General features: G+C 41.4%; 1 protein-coding gene across 1 annotated transcript; it reads left to right on the top strand.

The window, feature by feature from the left end:
- Positions 1-426: 426 nt before the first annotated feature.
- On the top strand, positions 427-21016 carry myom1a (myomesin 1a (skelemin)). Its single transcript, XM_031865459.1, has 37 exons — positions 427-550; positions 1809-2046; positions 4818-4958; positions 5143-5329; positions 5448-5605; positions 5851-5943; positions 6114-6202; positions 6436-6480; positions 6920-7081; positions 7184-7345; positions 7930-8071; positions 8378-8577; positions 8667-8723; positions 9217-9341; positions 10129-10312; positions 10525-10699; positions 11354-11475; positions 12397-12593; positions 12745-12871; positions 13382-13566; positions 13722-13836; positions 14000-14156; positions 14292-14398; positions 14758-14802; positions 15022-15158; positions 15258-15402; positions 15648-15707; positions 15796-15863; positions 15968-16093; positions 16970-17057; positions 17163-17201; positions 17430-17535; positions 18577-18740; positions 18863-18899; positions 19184-19206; positions 19623-19678; positions 19841-21016. The coding sequence occupies exons 2-37, from the start codon at positions 1862-1864 to the stop codon at positions 20114-20116; spliced, it is 4485 nt and encodes a 1494-aa protein (XP_031721319.1). The 5' UTR covers positions 427-550; positions 1809-1861; the 3' UTR covers positions 20117-21016.
- Positions 21017-21600: the final 584 nt, after the last annotated feature.

Consider the following 21600-nt stretch of genomic DNA (forward strand, 5'->3'; position numbering starts at 1 on the left):
AACTAGTGTGAGTGACCTCCACGCCGCAGAATACCCAGAAACAAGTACATTGGCAAACTGAGCTGTACGTTTAGGGACATAGAGACTTCTGAAGCAGTTTGAGGTCACATGTTGGTGAATTGGCAGGGTTTTGGTTCAGACAAGGAGACCAGAGGCTTGAGTGACTTTTGCACGTCGTCTAAAAGAAGACAAATCCTATTCATTAAATTCAACTGGTGTGTTGGCAGTAGTTCAGCAGGTTTTTAGACCTGTGATCACACACCAGATATCCCCACACACTGACAGCTCGCAGCAGAGGGCCAGGCGAGCCGAGGAGCCTCTGCTGGGCCGTCTCATGGTCTAAATTTAAAGCTGTCCCAGCCTTAAAAGGTCCTAATGGTGTCTTGTGCATTCTGCCGAGTGGCAGCATTATTTTAGTTCAGTGGACTGCTGTCCTGTCCGCTGCCCTCACCCTGCTGCTCCCCCCGGATCTGAACTTGCTTTAGCTCCTTGTTGGAATAGCACACTCTTTCTCTCATTTTCAACTACTGCGGATTGGTGAATTCTTGTGGTGAGTGATGTATGTGTATATTTCTTTATTAACAAGTTTGTCTCTAATACTGAGGAATTGTTCTGGTTTATGTCATGTGCTCATGTTTTTTATAATCCTGAATCAGTAAGGCCTGGGGCCTTTCTTTCAACCTCTTTATTGTTATTATTTGTTTGAATAATGTGATTTAATTCAGATATTTCCTTGTCCCTTACTAACCAGGTGTTGGTCATTTATACCTATGTCCTTGTAGTTTAGACTGCATGTGTCATTGAAGTGAAATGTCATCCTAAAAGTATTGCTAATCTCTCCCATTAACATTCACTTAACTTTAAACGTTTCTATGACTCAGATCTTCTCTTTGTGAGCTCTGTGCCCTCATTTCTTACAGTCTTAGTTTACTTTTTGTATCTCTTTACAAATCACACACACACACACACACACACCACATGCTGCCTGTTGTAAGAGTTGCTCAAGGACATAAGTCTATTGTCATAATAAACTGCAGATCTTATAGATCTGAGTAGACGTGATGACGTGGGCCTGTGCCCAGTGTGAGCTGCTCATGTTTTCAAGCTGTATAACTTGAGCAGCATAGAGTTGAAAATGATTTGTCCGATTGATTGGTGAATCCACAGAAAATATATCTGCAACAATCTTGATAATTAATTCAGTCACAATTCCAGAAATTCCCTCTCAAAGGAGAGTATTTGCTTGTTCTTCATGACAGCTGAATACCTTTGGGCCTTGGACTTTTGGTCGACCAAAACAAGCAGATTGAATATGTCGACTCTGGCTTCTAGAAATTGTGAGGGGGGGGGGGGGGGTAACTTATAAACCAAAGGACTATTTAATTCATCAACGAAATAATCAACAGCTTTAGTACCTAACAGAGTGTTATAATTACCTTGAATTAAGATATTCCCAAACACAACACATCTTTACCTTTGGATGTTCTCATCAGTCGCTGGATTACATCACTCCACGCATAGTTTTCAATTAAATCACAAGTTCATCACTTCTATAATTCCACCTCTGGAGGTGATTATCCTTTAAATTCTCATATAATCTTTAAAGACACAAAACTAACACGTAGAGTGTAAATCAAATCAATGTTTATTACCCTGCTGCTTCTTCACTTAACACATTAGAAGTAGATCTTAACCAACGCCATCATAACAACTTCACCATCTCTAATACCTAATCACCATCTCCTGGCTTAAACTAACCCCCAATACAGAAATTCATTTGTAATGATAACAATGAGATTGATTCACAGAGCTGGTTAAGTAAAGAACAGTCAACATATAAGTTGGCGGAGTGACCCTCAGGATGTCAACATCATTACAAGTGACGCAGAAGCTGCAGCAGCAGCAGCATCAGCTGCAGCAGCATCATCAGCAGCAGCATCATCAGCAGCAGCATCAGCAGCATCAGTATGAGAGCAGCTCTTACCTGAGCAGCAAGTCGTCTGTTAAACAGCAGTCGTTCTCCACATACAAGACCACCAGCCGTCGGTAAGAGGATGGGAGTGACGCAGGCGAAAGATCCAAAATACTTATGAGATGGTTGATATTTGAAAACTACAACAAAAAATTTAAAAAAGGGTTTCGCTTAAAGCAACCTGCCGCTTCCATAACTTCGGAAGTGGTGAGCGAATTCAAGCGAACCTCTTTCAAATATTCAGCACTGTACTTTGGCATCTGGTGTGAAGTGTGTTCAGCGGCAGCAGCTCAAAGTGTGTTTTTACGTAGAGCAGGTGCTGACTCTCTACTTGTCTCCACCTGCTCATACAGTTGATGTTCAACTTTTGATTCTTTCAGGGTTTTGTATATTTATAAGAACACACATTGTTCTCCTTGAGGCTGTTGCAGAACGGCCCATTTTAAAGTCTTTTGGGCCGAGTTTCAACTCTCACTTCTTTATATGTATCAAACCTCTGTTAATTGTGTTTCTACAAAGCTTAAAGCAAGTCATTTCAATGCAATGGCCTAATAATTGAATATACAATTACACAATTACACAATTATTATTGTTCCAGGAGTTTTAATTAAGTCAAATGTCAAAGTGGTCAAGTCAAGGCTGAAGGGTCTTAGTTTAGTCTGGTCCAAGTCTCACGTTGGTAACTACTAAATACTACGCAGCAATAGTATTGTGCTCATATTTGACAGAAAGAGCACATTATGTTTATTTACTTCAGTCTTAGACTAGTATGGAGCTAATTAGCATCTTCATCCATGAGCATATTAAAATACAGTAATCCAAATCCCAGTGAATGCACAAAGACATTAAGAACATAAAACACAGCTGAAACAACTAGTCAGTAAATTAAAAGTTGATCAACAACGTTAAACCAGCAACTATGTTTTATGATGAATTGATCATAAGCATTGCTGATTTTTTGTTTCTTTGTTTTCTATGCTATTGAATTAAATATCTTTGGTTTTTGGACTGTTGACGACGTCATCATAGTAAATGCACCATGCATTTTCACTGCTTTAGCATATTTTAGAGGCCAAACCGTTTGATCAGTCAATTGAAGAAGTAGTTGTCAGATTAATATACAATATAAATAATTGTTTTAGAGATACACATGTAGATTTATTTACACTTTCCAGCCTTAGTTTTATAGAACTGGTCTGCTGCAGGAATAAATGGGAAAAACCAAGAAAATAATAGTTATTAAAACTTTCTAACTCGGGGTGAATCACATGTTTAGTCAGATTGTTTTGTGACATTCTGTGTTAGAATCAAATGAGGCTCGATCAAAGTAAAGTCTAGTATAACTCTATTGAACACATTAAACTTATAGATTCACTTGTATGTGGTGTCAACACGTAATATTGTCAGAGTCTCTTCGTCCTTCAAGCTGCACAGCTCAGTGTACATGTTGGAACCATGAGAGCTTTCTAAACAGGGGTCAGGGAAGGAATGTCAGCTGTAGCGGATGGCTGCCAGATGTATTCATGGACAGTAAAGCTATTTCTGTAGGCGGGACATGAGACGTTGCCATTAGGCCAACTGTAAAGACACAGTATAGAAGTCATGAAACAGTCATACGCCTTGGTCTTAGTCCTAATCCTGGGCCAGTATCCACATTCACTAGTCAATTTGACGAGTCAGTGTTATTCCCTTTAAAGATTTGTAACTACACCTTGTTTCTGTCAGAAAGTTTCCAATTGTTTCTTGTATTATTTAAATCTTAAGACGAACACCTACTTCAGCTTCTCAGACTGCTTTTAGCAGCAGTAAAACTTTTTATACCTTTTGACTTTCTTATACACTCGACTACCTTTCAACACACCTGGTGAGTCAGCAGTATATGAATCACTTTTTGACAATGCTCTATGAGACTCTCTCCATCTGTCTGCCTCTGCTGTGCGTTCAGCTCCTTCCATCAACTTCATCCGGAAGAGAGTTAATCAAAGCCACTTTATGCCGCTCCTCCTCTAGGCCCAATGGATAGACTAGGGCAGACTTGGAAAAGATTATGAATGAAAGCAGAGCTTTAAAAATGAACCTTTCCGCCCCGCTGCATATCCACCAGCTCCGGCTCCACTTATAAACCCGGCTGACAATAGAGAGGCCCGAGAGGCTGATGGGTAAATGAGTCAGAGTGCAATATGGGTCAGTTTCCTTCGAGGATGGACAGAAATACATCTTCCATTTCTGAGTAACGTCTGAACCTGTCTTTATGTAATCAGCACAATTTAGCACTAAAGTTTTATAAATTAAGAGTACGTCAATGTTGAGTATTCTTTTCATTTTTAGATTTCACAGCAGCATTGCATTCTTTCTGTTAGGTGTATGTCTTTTTAATCGTTTTTGAGTGACTTAGTTATTTCCTAAAACAGATGGGTATTGTAATTTGTAGCAAATGTTAATTAAACAAGAACAAAGAGTATATTTGTTGGGGACTGTTTTCAACTGCAGATGAATATACGTTAGTATTATAGCAGCAGAACTGTGTTGATAACATTGACTCAAAATAAACCACCGTGCCCTTGTTCATGGCAATGATGAAACGTGTCGCCCAGTGGACAACAATGGACGTCTATGTTGCAGAGGTATAAGTTATATCAGACTTTGGCTGTACAGACAATACTAATAGTAGGATTAATGCATTGATGGCAATCATAGGATTTAAAAACAACAAGAAAAACACAGGGTATTATTAGCTTTATCCATTAAGACACAATGTATGTAGAAAATAGTGCACCATTTGGAAATACTTTATGATGTAAGTTGTTGTTTGTAGTGCAAGTGACTGTTGTCTCTCACCTCTAAGCCAGAAGACCACTGTGAAGACACAGAAGGGGCAGGAGGTGTTTAAACTCAGCCCGCTACCCAAGAGAGCCAAACGCACCTACCTGGCGATGGACATGGACAAGGAAGTTATCGGCTATGTCATTCCCGTATTTAGAGCCAAGTGAGTGCGGACGCTGCAAAACACAACTGATTTGATGTCCTTAAATGTAAAGTAATCGACACCACTGGTGCTGAACATTGATGATGTACATTTTTATTGCAGTTATTGACACTAAATTATATATTTTCCGATCTTACTGTAAGTGTGAACTGCTCTCACATGTTGGTGGTTTGTTGTCTGCCAGTCATGAGGTTGTTCGCGGTCTGATGGAGACCCAGGATGAGGAGGTCATGGAGGAGGGCATTAACTATGTGGCCATGAGGAACCTTTTTGTCAGGGAGGCCAGTGAGTCTGTGGACGTTAGGGTGGAGAAGAGAACCAGAACAATGCATATCAGGGAATCCGCCGGACGTCTGGAGTTAAACAGGACGGTAAATCCTCATTTCTTTGTGAATATGCAACAACAAGGTTGTGTCCATTTTCCAAAAATAATCAGGTCTCTTACATGAGCTTTATATGACAATGTGGTGCTTCACTCTCTCGCTGTAGATGGAGGAGTGGGCAGAGTTCCGTAAGAAGATGAACCCAGACAGCCTGACACACCTTCCAGAGTTCATCGTCAAGCTCCGCGGACAGACTGCCTGGGAGGGCAAGACTGTCAAGCTGCACTGCACTGTGGCTGGATGGCCTAAGCCCAGGATTGCCTGGTAAGATACGCTCCAAGTTCACTGGTCCCCGCCTTCTCTGAGTCACAAGAAAAAAGAGGCTGATGAGAGGCGATCAGTCATGTGTGTGTCATCGAGAAGTTTCCATCCAAAAGCTCTTGTCATCAGCCAAATCTATTTTCCACTGCCGCGACATGAACACACACACACACACACACAGACAATCCTCTGCAATTACACTTTACAACAGTAAAAATAAAACCGTCTGTCTTTCTTCTGTCTTCAAGGTACAAAAACAATGTGATCATTGATGCCAAGGCCCACCCCGAGAAGTACACAGTCGAGAGCAATTACAACATGCACTCCCTGGAGATCAAGAAGTAGGTAATCGTTAAGCTCACGCGGCGCGGCGTCAGTTAGAATTAACGAGATGTGCCAAAACATTTACATTTCCCCAAACTGAATGTTTCATGTTGGAAATAATCTGAAGAGTGATAAATGCAAATGAGTTGCCGGTAATTCAGCATGTCTTCCTTGTTTTTATTTACAGCTGTGATTTCATCGACACTGCTCAGTATCACGCCTCTGCCCTCAATGTGAAAGGAGAAGCTTCTTCTGTCGCGACTATCGTTGTCAAAAGTAGGTAAACCTTTCGTCTTGTCCGTCTTCTCTGCAGCTGCTCCCGTCTCCTCCGGTTAGAGGCCAAAGTTTAAAGTACAGTAGATGTTTAGATTTTACACCACTGTAAACATGGTTTTACAGTTGTGTCTGGTCGCAATCTAGTTTTAGATTTTGACTTTTGTTTATTGTTTTATTTGACTGAAGTCTCTTGTTACTGATACAAGACTAATGGACGATATGTTTCTCTGCAGGGTTCCAGGAGGGCGAGGAAGCAGGCCCGCTCGATCCCAAACCACGTGAGTCCACGTGATTAGTTCACTAATCAACATTTTTATAGAAAACAATGGAAAAATGTCAAAAGGCATTGCTCATAGTTACAGACGACAGTCCCCTTCAGCTTCAGTGTTTTAACGTCTTTTTTAGCAAACAAGCTCTAAAAATCCACTGCTCAACATCAAATGGCAGACGTACGAAGTTAGCGACTGGCAGCTGAACACAGTTTATTGTTTAAAGCTATAGAGCCAGATATGTTTTACTTAGGAGTTGGTGGAGACCAAAACAGAGGTAAAAGGAGAGTAAATGTTGGACTTGCATTCATCAGGTGGAAAAAAATTGAATGATTATGTCATTTACCATGAGGAAATAATATGTTAATGTTGTGTTCCAAAAAGTACATGAATGCAGGTTTAATGTTTTAATAGTAGTGCTTTTAGCTTCTTTATTTTACCTCTGCAGATGGTTTCTGCACTGAGCATGGCGTCACCTTTGAAACAACCATCATTGATCAATTTGAAGTGGCCTTTGGCAGAGAAGGCGAAACATTGAGTGTGGGCTGCACCGTCATCATTTATCCCACTGTGAAAAAATACCAGCCTGAGGTCGTGTGGTCCAGAAACTGTAAGTAGAGAAAGAACAATGGAAATAGCATTTGAACCTGTTTTAATTAACCCACTCTATGTAGCAAGTCTCACGTCTTTTGTGTTTGACTACTCCCATCAGCCGTCCCACTGAAGCCCTCTAAATGGGTGCACACCCACTGGTCCGGGCAACGAGCCACCCTCACACTTGTCCACCTCAACAAGGAAGACGAGGGCATGTACACCCTGCGTGTCAACACCAAATCTGGCTTTGATACCTACTCTGCTTACGTGTATGTCAGAGGTAAGGTGTCTGATAGATATTTCAAATGAAGCTTTTTGAGCTTTTTTTGTTTCGCATTTCATTGAAGATTGAATTAATCGATCACGCCACTTACCCTAAAGTCTGCGCTGATTTATGCAGTTTCATGTCATTGTGCAAGGTAAAGCAACGTATTACAGCTCACCACACACACACACACAGACCTGGCAAGGAACCATTTAAGTCTGCTGTGTCTTTAAGTGACTCAACGCTCTCTATGAGGTGTTTGGTTTCCTCTGAGGAATGCTTCTATATCTGTCTGCATGTCAGAAAATTCGCCACAGAGAGTGTGATCTGAAAAGATAATCAGGAGGTTTATGCACAACAGGGAATCTTCAGAATCCCCTTCAATGTTACCAAGGTTATATAACCTAGTCTCTCATAGTGCTGCCACACATGAAGCACTGTAAAGGCGTAAGTAGGTCAGAAAATGGAAACTGAGTATGTAATGGAGATCAGCCTGATTTAGAAACAGCACGACTCACAAGTGTGTGTGTGTGTGTGTGTGTGTGTGTGTGTGTGTGTGTGTGTGTGCCTTTTTGAATATGTGTGTCCTGCTATGCCAGATGCCGATGTGGAGTTGGAGGGGGTTCCCGTGGCCCCCCTGGATGTGCGCTGTCATGATGCCAACAAGGACTATGTGGTGGTGACCTGGAAGCAGCCAGCGGTGGAGGGCAGCAGCTCCATCCTGGGATACTACATCGACAGGTTTGACGGCTTCCTTTATTATAGAAATTGTTTGCCGGAGAAATGACTATTTAGATTCATCTTATTACTTTGGCCGTGATACCCTCCTACATGCAAATACTGGTTTGTTGGATAATTCTGCAGGCACATGGCACATTTCCAAATTCCTCCTATATTTCCGCCAAACTGCCATCTCCACGGATACTAAACTAAAACACCCACGTGCGTTCCGAGCGGTCTCTTGCAGCCGTCAGTCAGTCAGTCACTGTGAAATACAGTGTTGCTTGTGGTGTTCAGAAATCTAACCTACATGTGTTTTCTATGCAGGTGCGAGGTGGGCACTCACCACTGGGCTCAGTGTAATGACGCCCCAGTGAAGTACGCCCGCTTCCCCGTCACAGGACTGCTGGAGGGGCATTCTTATGTCTTCAGGGTGCGGGCCTTGAACAAGGAAGGAGTCAGCCGTTCATCCCGTGTCTCCGAGGCCGTGGTTGCCATGGATCCGTCCGACAGAGCCCGCCTCAGAGGTGAGAGACACACCGGAGTCCTGCCGACACACTGCAACAAACAACAACTGCACTTTTTAGAAATACTTATTTTTATTCTTCCCCAACAGCCGGCCCATTAGCTCCTTGGACTGGGATGATCAAGTTCACCGAGGAGGATCCCACCGGTACGACACTTTTAAACTGTTCTCTCAATGACAGAAGAAAAGTAAATAGTGTCATAATGTTAGATAATGTAACTTCCAGATGTGTTGGCAGTTAAAAGTGACATGGGCTTTTATGCTGACTAATAGAGCTGGGCATTGACCTCAATACCTTCTCCGTACTGTCTGAAATGTCTCGGTATTCTCACGTAAAAACTAAAGTATCAAAAGCTCTGATTTAGAGCTGATCTAGTTTACTGATTCTTTAAATAGATATTGACAAACCTGAATTAAATATTATTCAGGCCAAGTTCTTGTATAGCCGCGTGTGGGAAAACAGAGAAAAGTTTGGCATATTTTGTAAAAAAACATTATAATATTCCTCAAAATAAGGTACTGAAAATAATATTGTTTTGGTCTCAGTATGACATTTCTTAGAGCGATAACCTGCCAACGTGACTTGTACCGACTTTAAGTACAGTCACCTGTTTGAAGCGACTTCCTCTTGACTCCTCAGTGGGAATTGTCCCCGGAGAACCTTCTGATGTTGTGGTCACTGAGGCCACCAAGAGCTACGTGGTGCTCGCCTGGAAGCCTCCGGTCCAGAGGGGTCATGAAGGAGTCATGTATTACATTGAGAAGGTGAGTAGAAAAGGTAGACAGGGACGAGTAGTCACAAGCACACATTGTCTCATTTTAAGCCACAAGCCAAAACAGCTCGGTAGTCACTGCTTTAACCCTGATGCATCAGTAGGGGCTGTTTCATTGTTTTCAATTCTTTTGTCTGTGTTAATGGATGTGGCATTAATTTTGGCAAGGGTGTGAGTTTTATTTCTTATTTTTTTCAAGTTTTGGAAGTTCAACCTCAGCTCCTATAATAAGTCCACAATAAACTCTGGAGCCAGTACACTTAGCTCCCCATTGAAACCCCCCAAAGTGTTTGATGCAGTGCATCAAATTAAATGTAGTTGCTAATCATTGACATATCCCAGACTGTAAAAAAAAAAACAATCCCATTAACATTAGGAATGCAGAAAATAATTCAATTTTCAGTTGTTTTTTATTTTTTATAACAGCAGTCACATTATGTAAACAAACTGGAATTTAAAGATTTTGAGTCTGAAAAACTAATGGATATGTGGATGTTATGATCAGGACTGAAGCCGTTCAATTGATTTAACTCAGTAAAAGTGGAAAATAATATAAATATATCATTTTATGGCAGTTTTTTGACACAGACATTTTGTCCCCTAAGGAAATCATAGCAAGGGTAAAGGCGTGCCGATGGCCTCTTCTAGGTTATTGTTTGATTATATTACTACTGATATGTGATGACTGTTTTGTTGAAGCCTGAGCACCTTTTGACCTTTCCTTTGTTTACTGTACAGTGTTATTTACTGACATGTTACTGGCTATCTGTCTACCACAGTGTATCTCAGAGACAGACACCTGGCAGAGGGTGAACACTGGCATGCCAGTCAAGTCTCCCCGCTTTGCCCTGTTTGACCTGGCAGAGGGAAAATCCTACAGCTTCCGCGTGCGCTGCTGCAACTCCGCTGGTGTGAGCGAGGCCTCTGTATCCACAGGAGCGATCACGGTCGGAGATAAACTGGGTGAGCTGGCAAGACCTGCATCTATAGCTAAGGTGTTACATGTCATGATATCACCGACTTATTGTCAAGCCGTATTTCCTCTTTAGTTAGTTTAGAGACCGCTGGTCCTTCCTGCGTTATGTTATGTCTGATCCCAATCCACGACGTCCCCAATTTGCTCACTGTAATTAGACTTACTTGCTTTCTGTCTTCCATTTTTTCTTTCTTAACAGACCTGCCCTCAGTTCCGGGCAATCCAGTGGCCACCAGGAACACCGACACCTCCGTGGTGGTTTTCTGGGCGGCCTCTAAGGATGTTAAATACCTGGCCGGCTACTATATTGAATACAGCGTGGTGGGCACCGATGAGTGGATGCCTTGCAACAACAAACCTGTCAAGCAGACCAGGTATGTACAGTTAAAGAAAAGTCTGGCTTCATGAAGTCAGTGCTTAAAAAGATGAATTGAATTCAAAAGTACACTCCCACAATTTACTCATGGTTGCAGTGAACTAGAAGTGTATTTAAACATTTATTGTTGCTGCTCTTGTGGTTGAAATACATGATGGGTTGTACTGGTGTTCAAATGTGATAACTTCAATGAAATACTGGTTAAATAATAATGATAAATGTCTCTGACTTATTTTATCTTTGATTCTACGTCCATCACCCAAATGTATAGCAGGCTAAGCTGCGTTTGACTATGAAAGGGGGCTAATGCTTCATAAAATGAATAAATGTTGTTTTTTTTTCCTATGCTTTAATGTAAAGCCTTTCTGTAACTAAAAGTGCAATCTTATTATTGTCTTTTAGTTTTGCAGTTGTGTTAATATAGCAACTCCTCACTAGGGTTCATTTATTTGTTTTTGATTAGTTTGGAAGTTCAACCTCAGCTCCTATAATAAGTCTATAATAAGCTGTGTAACAAAAGCACATATGTCCCCATATGTCCCTATTTAGACCCATTTAAGAGCAGCTTTTTTTTAAAGTGAGGCACAATGGGTTAGCTCCTATTAGTTGAAGATAATCAGACTCGTTCCACTTTGGTCTGAACTGCTTTCAGGTTTGTGTGCCATGGCCTGACTACCGGGTCAAACTGCGTGTTCAGGGTCAAAGCAGTCAACGCTGCTGGATACAGCCAGAGCTCCTCCAATTCTGATGCCGTGGTCGTGCAGGCTGCCATCTGTGAGTGTCCTCTCAACTCCTCTCCATTATTCACTTTTCCTGTAGCAGCCAAGCTATACTCTCTCTCCGTCTGCTCCTTCCTCCCAGCTATTTTTAAACATTCATGTGTCCAGGGAATGATCGCTGAGAATGTACACTCATATTGGCTTCAACACATTCACACACACGACCTGGAGCCCTCTGCTGTGACCCTCTTAACTCATCTTTGTTCATGAAATAACCTTCATCATCGCTTCTTTTCCTTTAACCAAACATTTGTAACCGTTATTCTCAGTTACTTTACAGATATTATGTCAGATTCTCTTCAGATCGATTAGCTGCCCAAATATCTTCTCTATTGCCTGTATATCTACAGTTTAATGAATGTTTATATGTGGCTGCTGGTTGATGTATTTGCATGAGCCTGCCTCACTTATCATCACTAACACTGGATTTTGCCAGTTTGCTGTTCCCCTTTCCTTCATTTTTTAGAGACAAAGTCAAATAAAAAAGTAGATCATGCTTTACAATGCTTTTGCTTTATGCAGGTATTGATTTCTGTTTAGATTTGTTTTTGCTTGAGTTCTGTTTTGCTTTTTGCCAAGGTGAAGACTAAAGCATTGTGTTCTTAAAGAGCATGAGCCTAATGAGAGACTCGTCTGGCTTTCAGAGATTTTCGTAGAGTGAAAGTTATCCTGCTTCTGGCCTCGAGTGTAAGTACTTTATCTTGTGTGTCCAAAGCATGGAGCATGTTCAACCGTACACTAATGAGAACTAAGATCTATGCAATATTTGGGTAATGCCAGGCCATCTGTATGCGATCATGTACAGGATTACATTTTTCATGAAAGGGAAAACAAACAAATAGGGGCTGAAAATGAACTTCTTTAACACACTTCATCATTTTTTTTCTCTTATAATAAATAAAAACCTTTTCCGCAGCCGTCCCTGGAAAGGCTACTGATGTGACCCAGCTGGAGGCTGTAAAGGACCACATGATGCTGGCCTGGACCGAGCCTGCTAGCACAGGAGGATCAGATGTCAGGGGATACTTTGTGGACTACAGGACTGTGAAGGGAGGCGTTGTTGGACAATGGCATGAAATGAACCTCAAGGCATTGACTACTACCTCCTATAAAGTAAGTTTGCTCATTTCAGCCACCCGTGGATCAAATTTCCAATTAAATAGTTTTGGCTTTTCTAAGAATCAAGGAAACGCAATGTCATCATTCACTGCAGGTATTGTAATCTTCTCAGATTTCTCAGTATCTGCATTTTTGTGTCTTTTAGGCTGAGAACCTGAAGGAGAACATCTTCTACCAGTTCCAGGTGCGCACTATGAACATGGCAGGTGTGAGTAAAGCCTCTGTGTCTACTTCAGCTCTGGAGTGCAAGGAGTATACCCTCACTGTGGCAGGTACGAGAGACAATATGCTCACCAAAACATTGGGTCAGTAGATATAAGAGAGGAAACAATTAGATGATTATTCGACGAGCAGATTGACAGACAATTAATTGGCAACTATCGATGATCAATTTATCTTTTAAGCTATTTTTAAGTAAAAACAAGATTAACAGAGACAGAGCCAAACAAATGTTAAAACAATAGTCAGTTACCTCACTTTGTATTGGCCACAATGCATTTCAGAGACAGTAATAGCCTATTCATGGGATCATCAGAATACATTTAAAAATGTATTATATACTTAAAAAAAACAATGTAACCTGCAATCCATTCCAATATATATATTTGAATTACAGTAGAAATTACTGGCAAATACATTTGATATGTTTGTCTAAAAATACACATGGATTTGTATTCCTTTCTTGAACAGCTCACTGTCTTGAAAATCTTTGTCGAATATATTTTCTTTACAGCGTTTCGTTACAGTGTGTTTGAGAACATTATCTCTATTTATGCTCCAAGGTCCTCCTGTTGGTCTTCATATGCTGGAGGTCCGTGACACCTCCGCCGTGGTCCTGTGGGAGCCGCCTGCATTCGATGGCCGCACTCCTGTCAATGGCTACTATTTGGACGTCAAGGTGGCCTCTGCCGGAGAGGAAGGCTGGAAGGCTGCTCACGAAAAGGCCAACAAGATGAAACACATGAAGGTGAGGATGATGAATAGATTGTTTTATTGGATCTGTACTGAAATGCAGTTATTTACCTTTTGAACAACATGTGTGTATCTCCATGTGATGTATGCATAATGAGGACGGCGTTCTTTTATCCATCCATCCCCTCGACTCCTGTCGTGCCGATTCAGGTGACGGGGCTGAAGTCGGGTACATCCTACGTCTTCCGTGTGCGTGCTCAAAATCTTGCTGGAGTTGGAAAGCCCTCAGCAGTCTTAGGTCCAATCCTGGCCCAGACTCGCCCTGGTGAGTGTGATTGTTATGTAACTCACACATTCAGTTGCATGGTGTTCCTACGCAGGTCTGGAAGAGTAGGGAAAATGTCTATTTCTCAATACTAATAGATGAATAAAGTTTTTGTAGAGCTCAGTGATGCACACACTGTAACCATTTGCTCTCCTTTCCTCAGGCACCAAAGAGATGTATGTGGACGTTGATGATGATGGTGTGATCTCTATGATCTTTGAGTGCTCTGAGATGAAGGAGGGCTCTGAGTTTGTTTGGTCCAAGAATTACCAGACTATGACAGACACCTCTCGCCTGACTATTATCACTGAAAAGGGCAGGTAAGTGTCCTTTAGGTTCAGATGCAACACACAGGGACCAAATTGACGCTCTCGCTCTTGTTCCAGGCTTGTGTGCAAAGGCAATGTTTTCCTCATACCTTGTCCCCCCCCTCCCCCACGTGTCCTCATCTCCAGGTCCAGAGCTATCTTCAACAGTCCCTCCCTGGAGGATCTGGGCACCTTCTCCTGTATGGTCACCAACACTGACGGCTTCTCCTCCAGCTACACACTCACCGAGGAGGGTGAGTCAGCCCACACTGTTGGCATCCCGGCTCCTGTGCTCTTGAAACTTGATTTACTTGTTATTTGTTTGGGTGACGTTAGTACTAAAGTTGTGAGGAGGACTTGAAGGACTGTCTCTGTTATCTTGTTTCAACAGCTGCATCAAATTGACCTTTGTTACACTCTGGTGTATATGTGTGTTTGTCTGGAAAGTTGCCTCAAATTATTCAGTGAGTGTCTGTCAAAGTTGTTGTACTTGACAGTGAGTACTTTTGTAATAATGTGCTCTTATAAAATACTGTCAGGCTAGTAGTGGAGGAGTTGATCCTGAAGGGTTTTGACATTGACCCATTTTGTTGTTGTCGTTGTCACTTGACAGGTCTCAAGCGTCTTCTGGACATCAGCCATGACCACAAGTTCCCTGGTGAATATCACACCACGTCACATAAACTGTTAACACCACGTTTTCTTTTATCACTTATCAAGACGGTAGATTTTATTTATCAAGTGCAGATACAGTTTTTAGATATAGTTGAGGAATTAGATTAACCATCAATGTGCTCCAGAAACACAGGTTTCCCTCAGAAATTGTATTTACCAAGCCTTTGTTACTTACATGATTCAAAAATGTGTTTTTTATCAGTTATTCCCTTCAAGAATGAAGTGGCCATGCAGCTGCTGGAGAAGGGTCGCGTGCGTTTCTGGACTCAGGTGGAGAAATGCACTTCGGCCTGCCAAGTGGAGTATGTCTTTAATGATGTCATCGTTACTCAGGGAAAGGTAGGAATCATGACTTGCTGTCATATCGTCCTAGTTCTAGTTGGAAATCGTCTTCCACAAACTGATCCATCGGGTTTCTCTGTGTGTTTCTGCTTCCAGAAATACACAATGAACTTCGACAAGTCCACCGGCATCATTGAAATGTTCATGGACTCTCTGGAGATCAGCGATGAGGGAACGTTCACCTTTAACCTGGTGGATGGCAAGGCAAAGGGTACAACCAGTCTGGTGCTCATTGGAGATGGTAAGTCCTCAAATGCAGTTTTTACTTCCATGTATATATTTACGGATCTTCCATTATATTAGTTTGAATTGTGGATATGGAATAGACACCCCAACCAACAGATTACCTTTGAAGCTGAAAGCCGTTCTCTACTGGGTGTGTTGCATTAGCTGCAGTTAAAGTATGTGTCCATTGAGGGGCAGCAGAAGACTTCCTCACTTTCATGTTTGTCAGCTGATTTTTCTGATGAACGTCTTGCTATACAGAGTTCAGGGAGCTTCAAAAGAAATCTGAATTTGAGAGGGCAGAATGGGTCAGGAAACAAGGTACGGGATCTTACTTTTCCTCTATACACAAGTTAAACACTAATTGCACAAGTATGTTTCTTAATCATTTCTCATTAACTATCCACAGGTCCTCACTTTGTCGAGTACCTTGGGTTCACTGTTACTCAAGAATGTAATGTGCTGTTGAAATGCAAGGTAAGAAAAGTGACTGTAAATAGTTGTGCTATTAAATGAGCATCGCAAATGGTTGCATTGTAGGCGACATTACTTAATCCCGTCTCTCTTCGTTCCCTCCACAGATAGGAAATGTCAGACCAGAGACTGAGATCACCTGGTCTAAGGACAGCATTGAGATTGCAGAGGATGATGAGAACGCTAAGAAAATCGAGAGAAAGGACAGCGAACTGACCTTTAATATCGGAAAGGTCAGCCCATTAGACTGAGGCTGTACATTGTGATGAGTCGTGAGCTTTATGAGTATAGAGCTAAAAGCGTCGCTTCTGATGCAGCTGTGCTTCCATCGTAGACCTAGACTAGATGCTACGCTGCCAACCACCCCTCTCTGACACACAGAATCATAAATGATGAAACACTTTTTAAAATGTTCACGTTCCCGAGTCCTGCTGGAGTGCTGCTGGAGTCAGCACATCAGCATGTCGTACGTGGGAGTTGGAGTAGATGCATTGGGTACAACTGACTCTATTTTGGAGCTTTTGCCTTTAATTCTTATTCTGATATTGTACATTTTGATATTATAGTCTTATAAATCATGCTTTTCAACATTTATGCCCATATGGTTTATCTGTGTGATTCATTCAGAAACACTTTCTAACACTCTATTCAATTTAACTCCTCTGGCCAATTTACTCAAACATTTTAAAACTGGAAAGCTGTTTTTTTTAATGGTATTCAGGGCCAATGCAGTTATATTGATGTTTCAAGGTACCTGTAGTGGGTTATTAAGCAGGAGAAACCGAAAACAAAAGAAGGAAAAAAGCCAACTGCAGAGGACATTCCCCCACCGCCAAGACCCAAAGTCTGGACATAGTCCTTGCTGCCATAAGTTCTATAATTTGTCTGTGTGTCCTCCACACCTCACCTTTTTCATGTTTCCCTTTTAACGCCTGCAGCATCCCGGGCAGGAGAAAAGCTTGCCTTTTCTGCCTAGTTGGTCTCTGTCTGACCGTTCTACCGTCTATTATATGTCCCAAGATCTATACTGTATTTCCCTCTGTTTGATTTAGAAGATAATTCATGGCATGGCTCAAGGATACTAAAATTGCTTTTACTTCAAACTCTAGATCTCCAAGGCGGATGCAGGTACTTACGATGTCTTCCTGAGGGACGACAGAGGCAGAGATAAGAGCATCTTCAATCTGACGGACGCAGGTAAAGTCTCTTTCACGAATTTTGTGAGTTGAAAAAGCGGTGCAGTCAGTCTTGCACAAAAAAAAGGTGATTAATTTCTGTTCGCATCCTTTTTTTAATCCCCAGGATACCAAGCTGTAATGAATGAGCTGTTCAGGGTTATTGGTGAGTCATTAAACATCACGCTTCAAGCAGCAATAAAGCACCACTCACTAGAAAAACACCAGCAGAATGTGCACATGTATAGTATTCTTCCATGAACTATTAAAAGCTAGACTAAAACATTTAATGATTTGAAATATATACTTATTTAATTAATATTTAATGATATACCATGAATCCATATGGTTTCCATGGCATGGAGATAAACACCTTTCATTCTCTTCCCTCCAGCCAACTCCTCCTCTGATATCAAAGTCACCAGTACTGAACATGGCATCATCCTCTACTCCATGGTCACATATTACAATGAGGAGCAGCGTGTTGGTTGGCTCCACAAGTATGTAAACACAACCTCATTCACCAACATATTTGACATCCTTTTCTATCTCCTGTCTGGCATACACATGTGCACTTGTCATGAAATACACAGGCACAGACAAGTATGAACACAACCCGCACAAAGTGTGTAGCTTAATGCAAATGTTACTAAACTTGGATCATGAGTTAAAAATAAATAAAAAATACGCCTGTATTTACACTGTGTGAAATAATTTCACTGCTGCTATAAAATAGTTGCTTTGCTTCATTTTGCTTTCTTTTTCTATCAGGGACAACACAAATTAACATGATGTAAATCAATGCTAATTTTCCCCTGCAGTTTTTGGGTAGGTTGATGTTATACATTAAAATAAAAGAAGACGTACAAAAATCAGACAGAACAACATCAAAGCACATATACCGTAAAGAAAACCTAAAATCAATTAAAAAACAGACAACTTTACAATAGACTAAACATCCTAAAGGACTAAAAAGATGTATTGTCAATAAGGAAGTGTGAAGCACAAATTATATCACAAAATATTTCAATTATCATGTTTGAATAGTTCTTTCTTCAAATCCAAGTCTCTCAAATTAGTTGCCAGTGTTTTCCAGCCATGTGATGCTCGGACAGAAACGGCTTTTTGTCAAAGACCTTCAAATGTGTCAAATCTCAAAGAGCTTTAGGGTGGATTTACATGTCTGTAACCAATTAGTAAAGAAATTGAGGGAGAATCATTACATTCATAATCATTTTTTTTCCCACTTCCATAGCTAATTATTTTCTGGTCACTAATATCGCACTGTAAAAAATTGTTTAAATTGGACTATTTTGACTATAATTGTCAGTCTCTGTGCATAATCTTCTCACAAACTATATGAAAACAATCCACAGATGGGGACAAAATCTCACCAACTGCTACTGATGCAGGTCACGTGTGTCAGATCTCTCACTTTGGTGTAATACAAGGATGACTGTGCAGACTCTCCTGTCTGAATCTTGCATTTCAGTGCACAGACCAGCTTTAATTGATCTCTGTGTTACCCATTTCTCCGTTAGAGATTCTAAGATTGCCGCCTCAGAGAGAGTTAAGTCTGGATTCACAGGAGAGCAGCTTTGGCTTAAGATCAATGAGCCCACTGAGAAGGACAAAGGCAAATACACCATAGACGTCTTCGATGGCAAGGACGGTGTGAAGAGAGTCTTCGATCTGACTGGCAAGGGTGAGCGGAACTTTTAAAGTCAAACAAGGAAGATGCTGGATGTTGTGCTGGAAAGTCCCATTTACTTTGGCTATTTTGTATCTTACTATTAATAATGATATGTTGATCTTCTTCTGGTGCAGCATGGGAAGAGGCATTTGAAGAATTCCAAAGGCTCAAGTAAGTAAATAAACTCATCTGACTCAATTCTTCCGTTGTGTAATTCTGTCAGAAGAGGATGTTTACACAAAGAAATACTTACTGTCATCACAAACTTAAAATAGACTCTATGTACTTTGTGAGTTCTTTCAGAGGCACTCAAAATATCTTTTCCTGGAATTGTATGGCTTTTAGAATACAAAATGTTTACAATCTTTCTGCCCTGTGATATCATTTTAAGATGCTTCTGACAATGTCCGTCTCCTTCCTTCCTTCCTTCCTTCCTTCCTTCCTTCCCTTCGCAGGGCGGCAGCAATCGCCGAGAGAAGTAAGTGGTTGTTAATTCTGGGTTCCTCCCATGAGACGTGATGTAACATTTCTTTGGCCGTAAAAGCTATTTCAGTTTTACTATCATTTTAAATTTGGGTTCAGTGGTATTAAAGATGCATGAGTGTGTTGCTCAACTTATTGTCAAGATCTCATTCAAGGGAAATGGTTTTCCAGGAGAATTAAGTCGCTATATTTCTTGAAGAAAGGACATTTCCAGCCAAAACTTATTTAAAATATCAATAATGCATAGATATACAAATATTGTAATAGGTTTTTATTGAAGGCTGGTTCACTTACCAGTTCAGTCAGTTGTGGTTAATATTATGTTGTCAACAGGCAACTGCTCCACAGGCTGACTGACTGACTGATGGTTGACATTTGCTTCTTGGCTCACTCTTTGTTTTTCTTGTTTAGATCGCGCTCGTGTTGTTGGAGGCTTGCCAGATGTTGTTGCGATCCAAGAGGGCAAGGTAAATAAATTCGATATTCAGCGTGTTAATACACTCTCTGTCTCACCTTCCTCTATCTTTTTCGTTATCTCATTGATTAGAGCGTCTCTTTCCTCTGCACTCTGTGGAATCCAGATTCGTATGACACACATTAAACCTCTGCACTCCTCTCATTCCCTTCAGTCCCTGAACCTGACTGGCAATGTCTGGGGCGAGCCCGCACCTGAGGTGAGCTGGAGGAAGAACGACAAGGAGCTGGTGTCTGACGAGCACCACAAACTCAAGTTTGAGGCAGGCAAGTTTGCCAGCATCATAATCACCGCCGTCACCACGGCTGACTCTGGCAAATATGCCCTCATGGTCAAGAACAAGTACGGCACAGAGGCTGGAGAGTTCACCGTCAGCGTCTACAACCCAGACGATGAGGAGAGCAAGGAGGGGAAGAATGTAATGAAATAAAGCAGAAAAGATGAAGGACTGGGCTATCTCCAAAGCATTTTTACCCCGGCACATGCCGGTGCACTGAGCAGTTTAAATAAATGATTAATAAAGCTGCTTCCTCGTGCCTCTTTCATGTGCTGGGCTAAAGAGCTTTGGGCATCGCTTGTCGCGGAGGAAAACAATGAATGTGATACAGAGAAGGAAATAGTGTGCTTAGTAGTTTCTTGACTTGTCTTCTGTCACTTCTGACCAGTAAATGTAATGTTGAATCATTCATCTTTGTTTTAGCAATGAAGGCCAGCAAAACAAAACACAGTTTTATTAAAACTATTACAGTATTACATCTGGAAAACCTTTGACCTCTGAAACCGAGTCAAGTTATGCAATGTAAAAAAAATAAAGGGGGAAAAAAAAAACTGATGTCATGAACTTCCTACCAGCTACTTGCTTTGTATTGTGAGAGATTGGACGAAAGGTGTCAGTGGATATGTCACGTGTAGAGCTGTTGGTGTCTATTTAAACTGGTATTATGTTTAAATAGCACTGTGTGCATGTGTGTTATTCGTCGTCGATGTACTGTTTGCAAGTGTCTATGAATAGAACAGTTTGTAGGAGAGGAGCAGCAGGTAAACCCTGATGTTGAGTAGAATAGATCCCGGTTTAAACGGGTTCATTTAGGATTTCAGACACAGCCTGCATGTTGGACGGGCATGACTTGCATGCCTTTGGAGGTCTTTCAACAGAACTTGTGAGTGTCAGACGCTGTCATAGAAATGTGTTCAAAGAGGCGGGGGAATGTTGTATTTCCAGTCCAATATAATGAAAACCTAAAGATAAACTGCTCTGCAGCATTGTTGGGCTGTGTGTCTAATTGACAAGTTAAACATAGACTGTTTTCCCTTCAGGTCACTCTTTGTAATAAAGGCACCCATGCTTTGGAGAGGTTTCCCTTTGTCTTTATATCATTTCCCATATTAAAAGTTAATTTATTGAGGAAAAATGCCTTCATTAGAGTTAAATACTTTAATTTGCAGCAAGCTCAAGAGTTTGGGTTGTTAATGATGGCCTATTAGAAAACAGCTGCTGGAAGGGTGGCATCTCATTTGTGCCGGCATTCATTGCTGGTGCCATTCATCACGAGTTCCCAAAGTGGGGTGCTGGGCCCACAATAGGTCGTTAAAGGGGAAGCCAAAGGTCCCAAGCATCAGACATGTCACTGAGGTTACCTCTCACCCGTATGTAATCCTTTTGTGTAATATCTGTCAATAAATGTCCTCCAAACTGGATTGCCCTGCCCAAAGTACTACTAAATAAAACGACGGAGCTCTAAGTTTAACTACATTGTTTACGAAGCTAATTTAACCCTGGTTAAAAGAGCCACACCAGCCGTGTGAGTGCGCCGCCACTCTGCGGCTCTCTGTCCCATCAACTTCAGCTGGTTTGAAACCAGTCAGCCACGGTGGTCCCGGGGCACGACGCGGACACGTCAGGAGTCTCTTCTG

Source organism: Anarrhichthys ocellatus, unplaced genomic scaffold, assembly GCF_004355925.1.
Source record: "Anarrhichthys ocellatus isolate YVR2014 unplaced genomic scaffold, GSC_Weel_1.0 scaffold32, whole genome shotgun sequence".
Lineage (NCBI taxonomy): Eukaryota > Metazoa > Chordata > Actinopteri > Perciformes > Anarhichadidae > Anarrhichthys > Anarrhichthys ocellatus.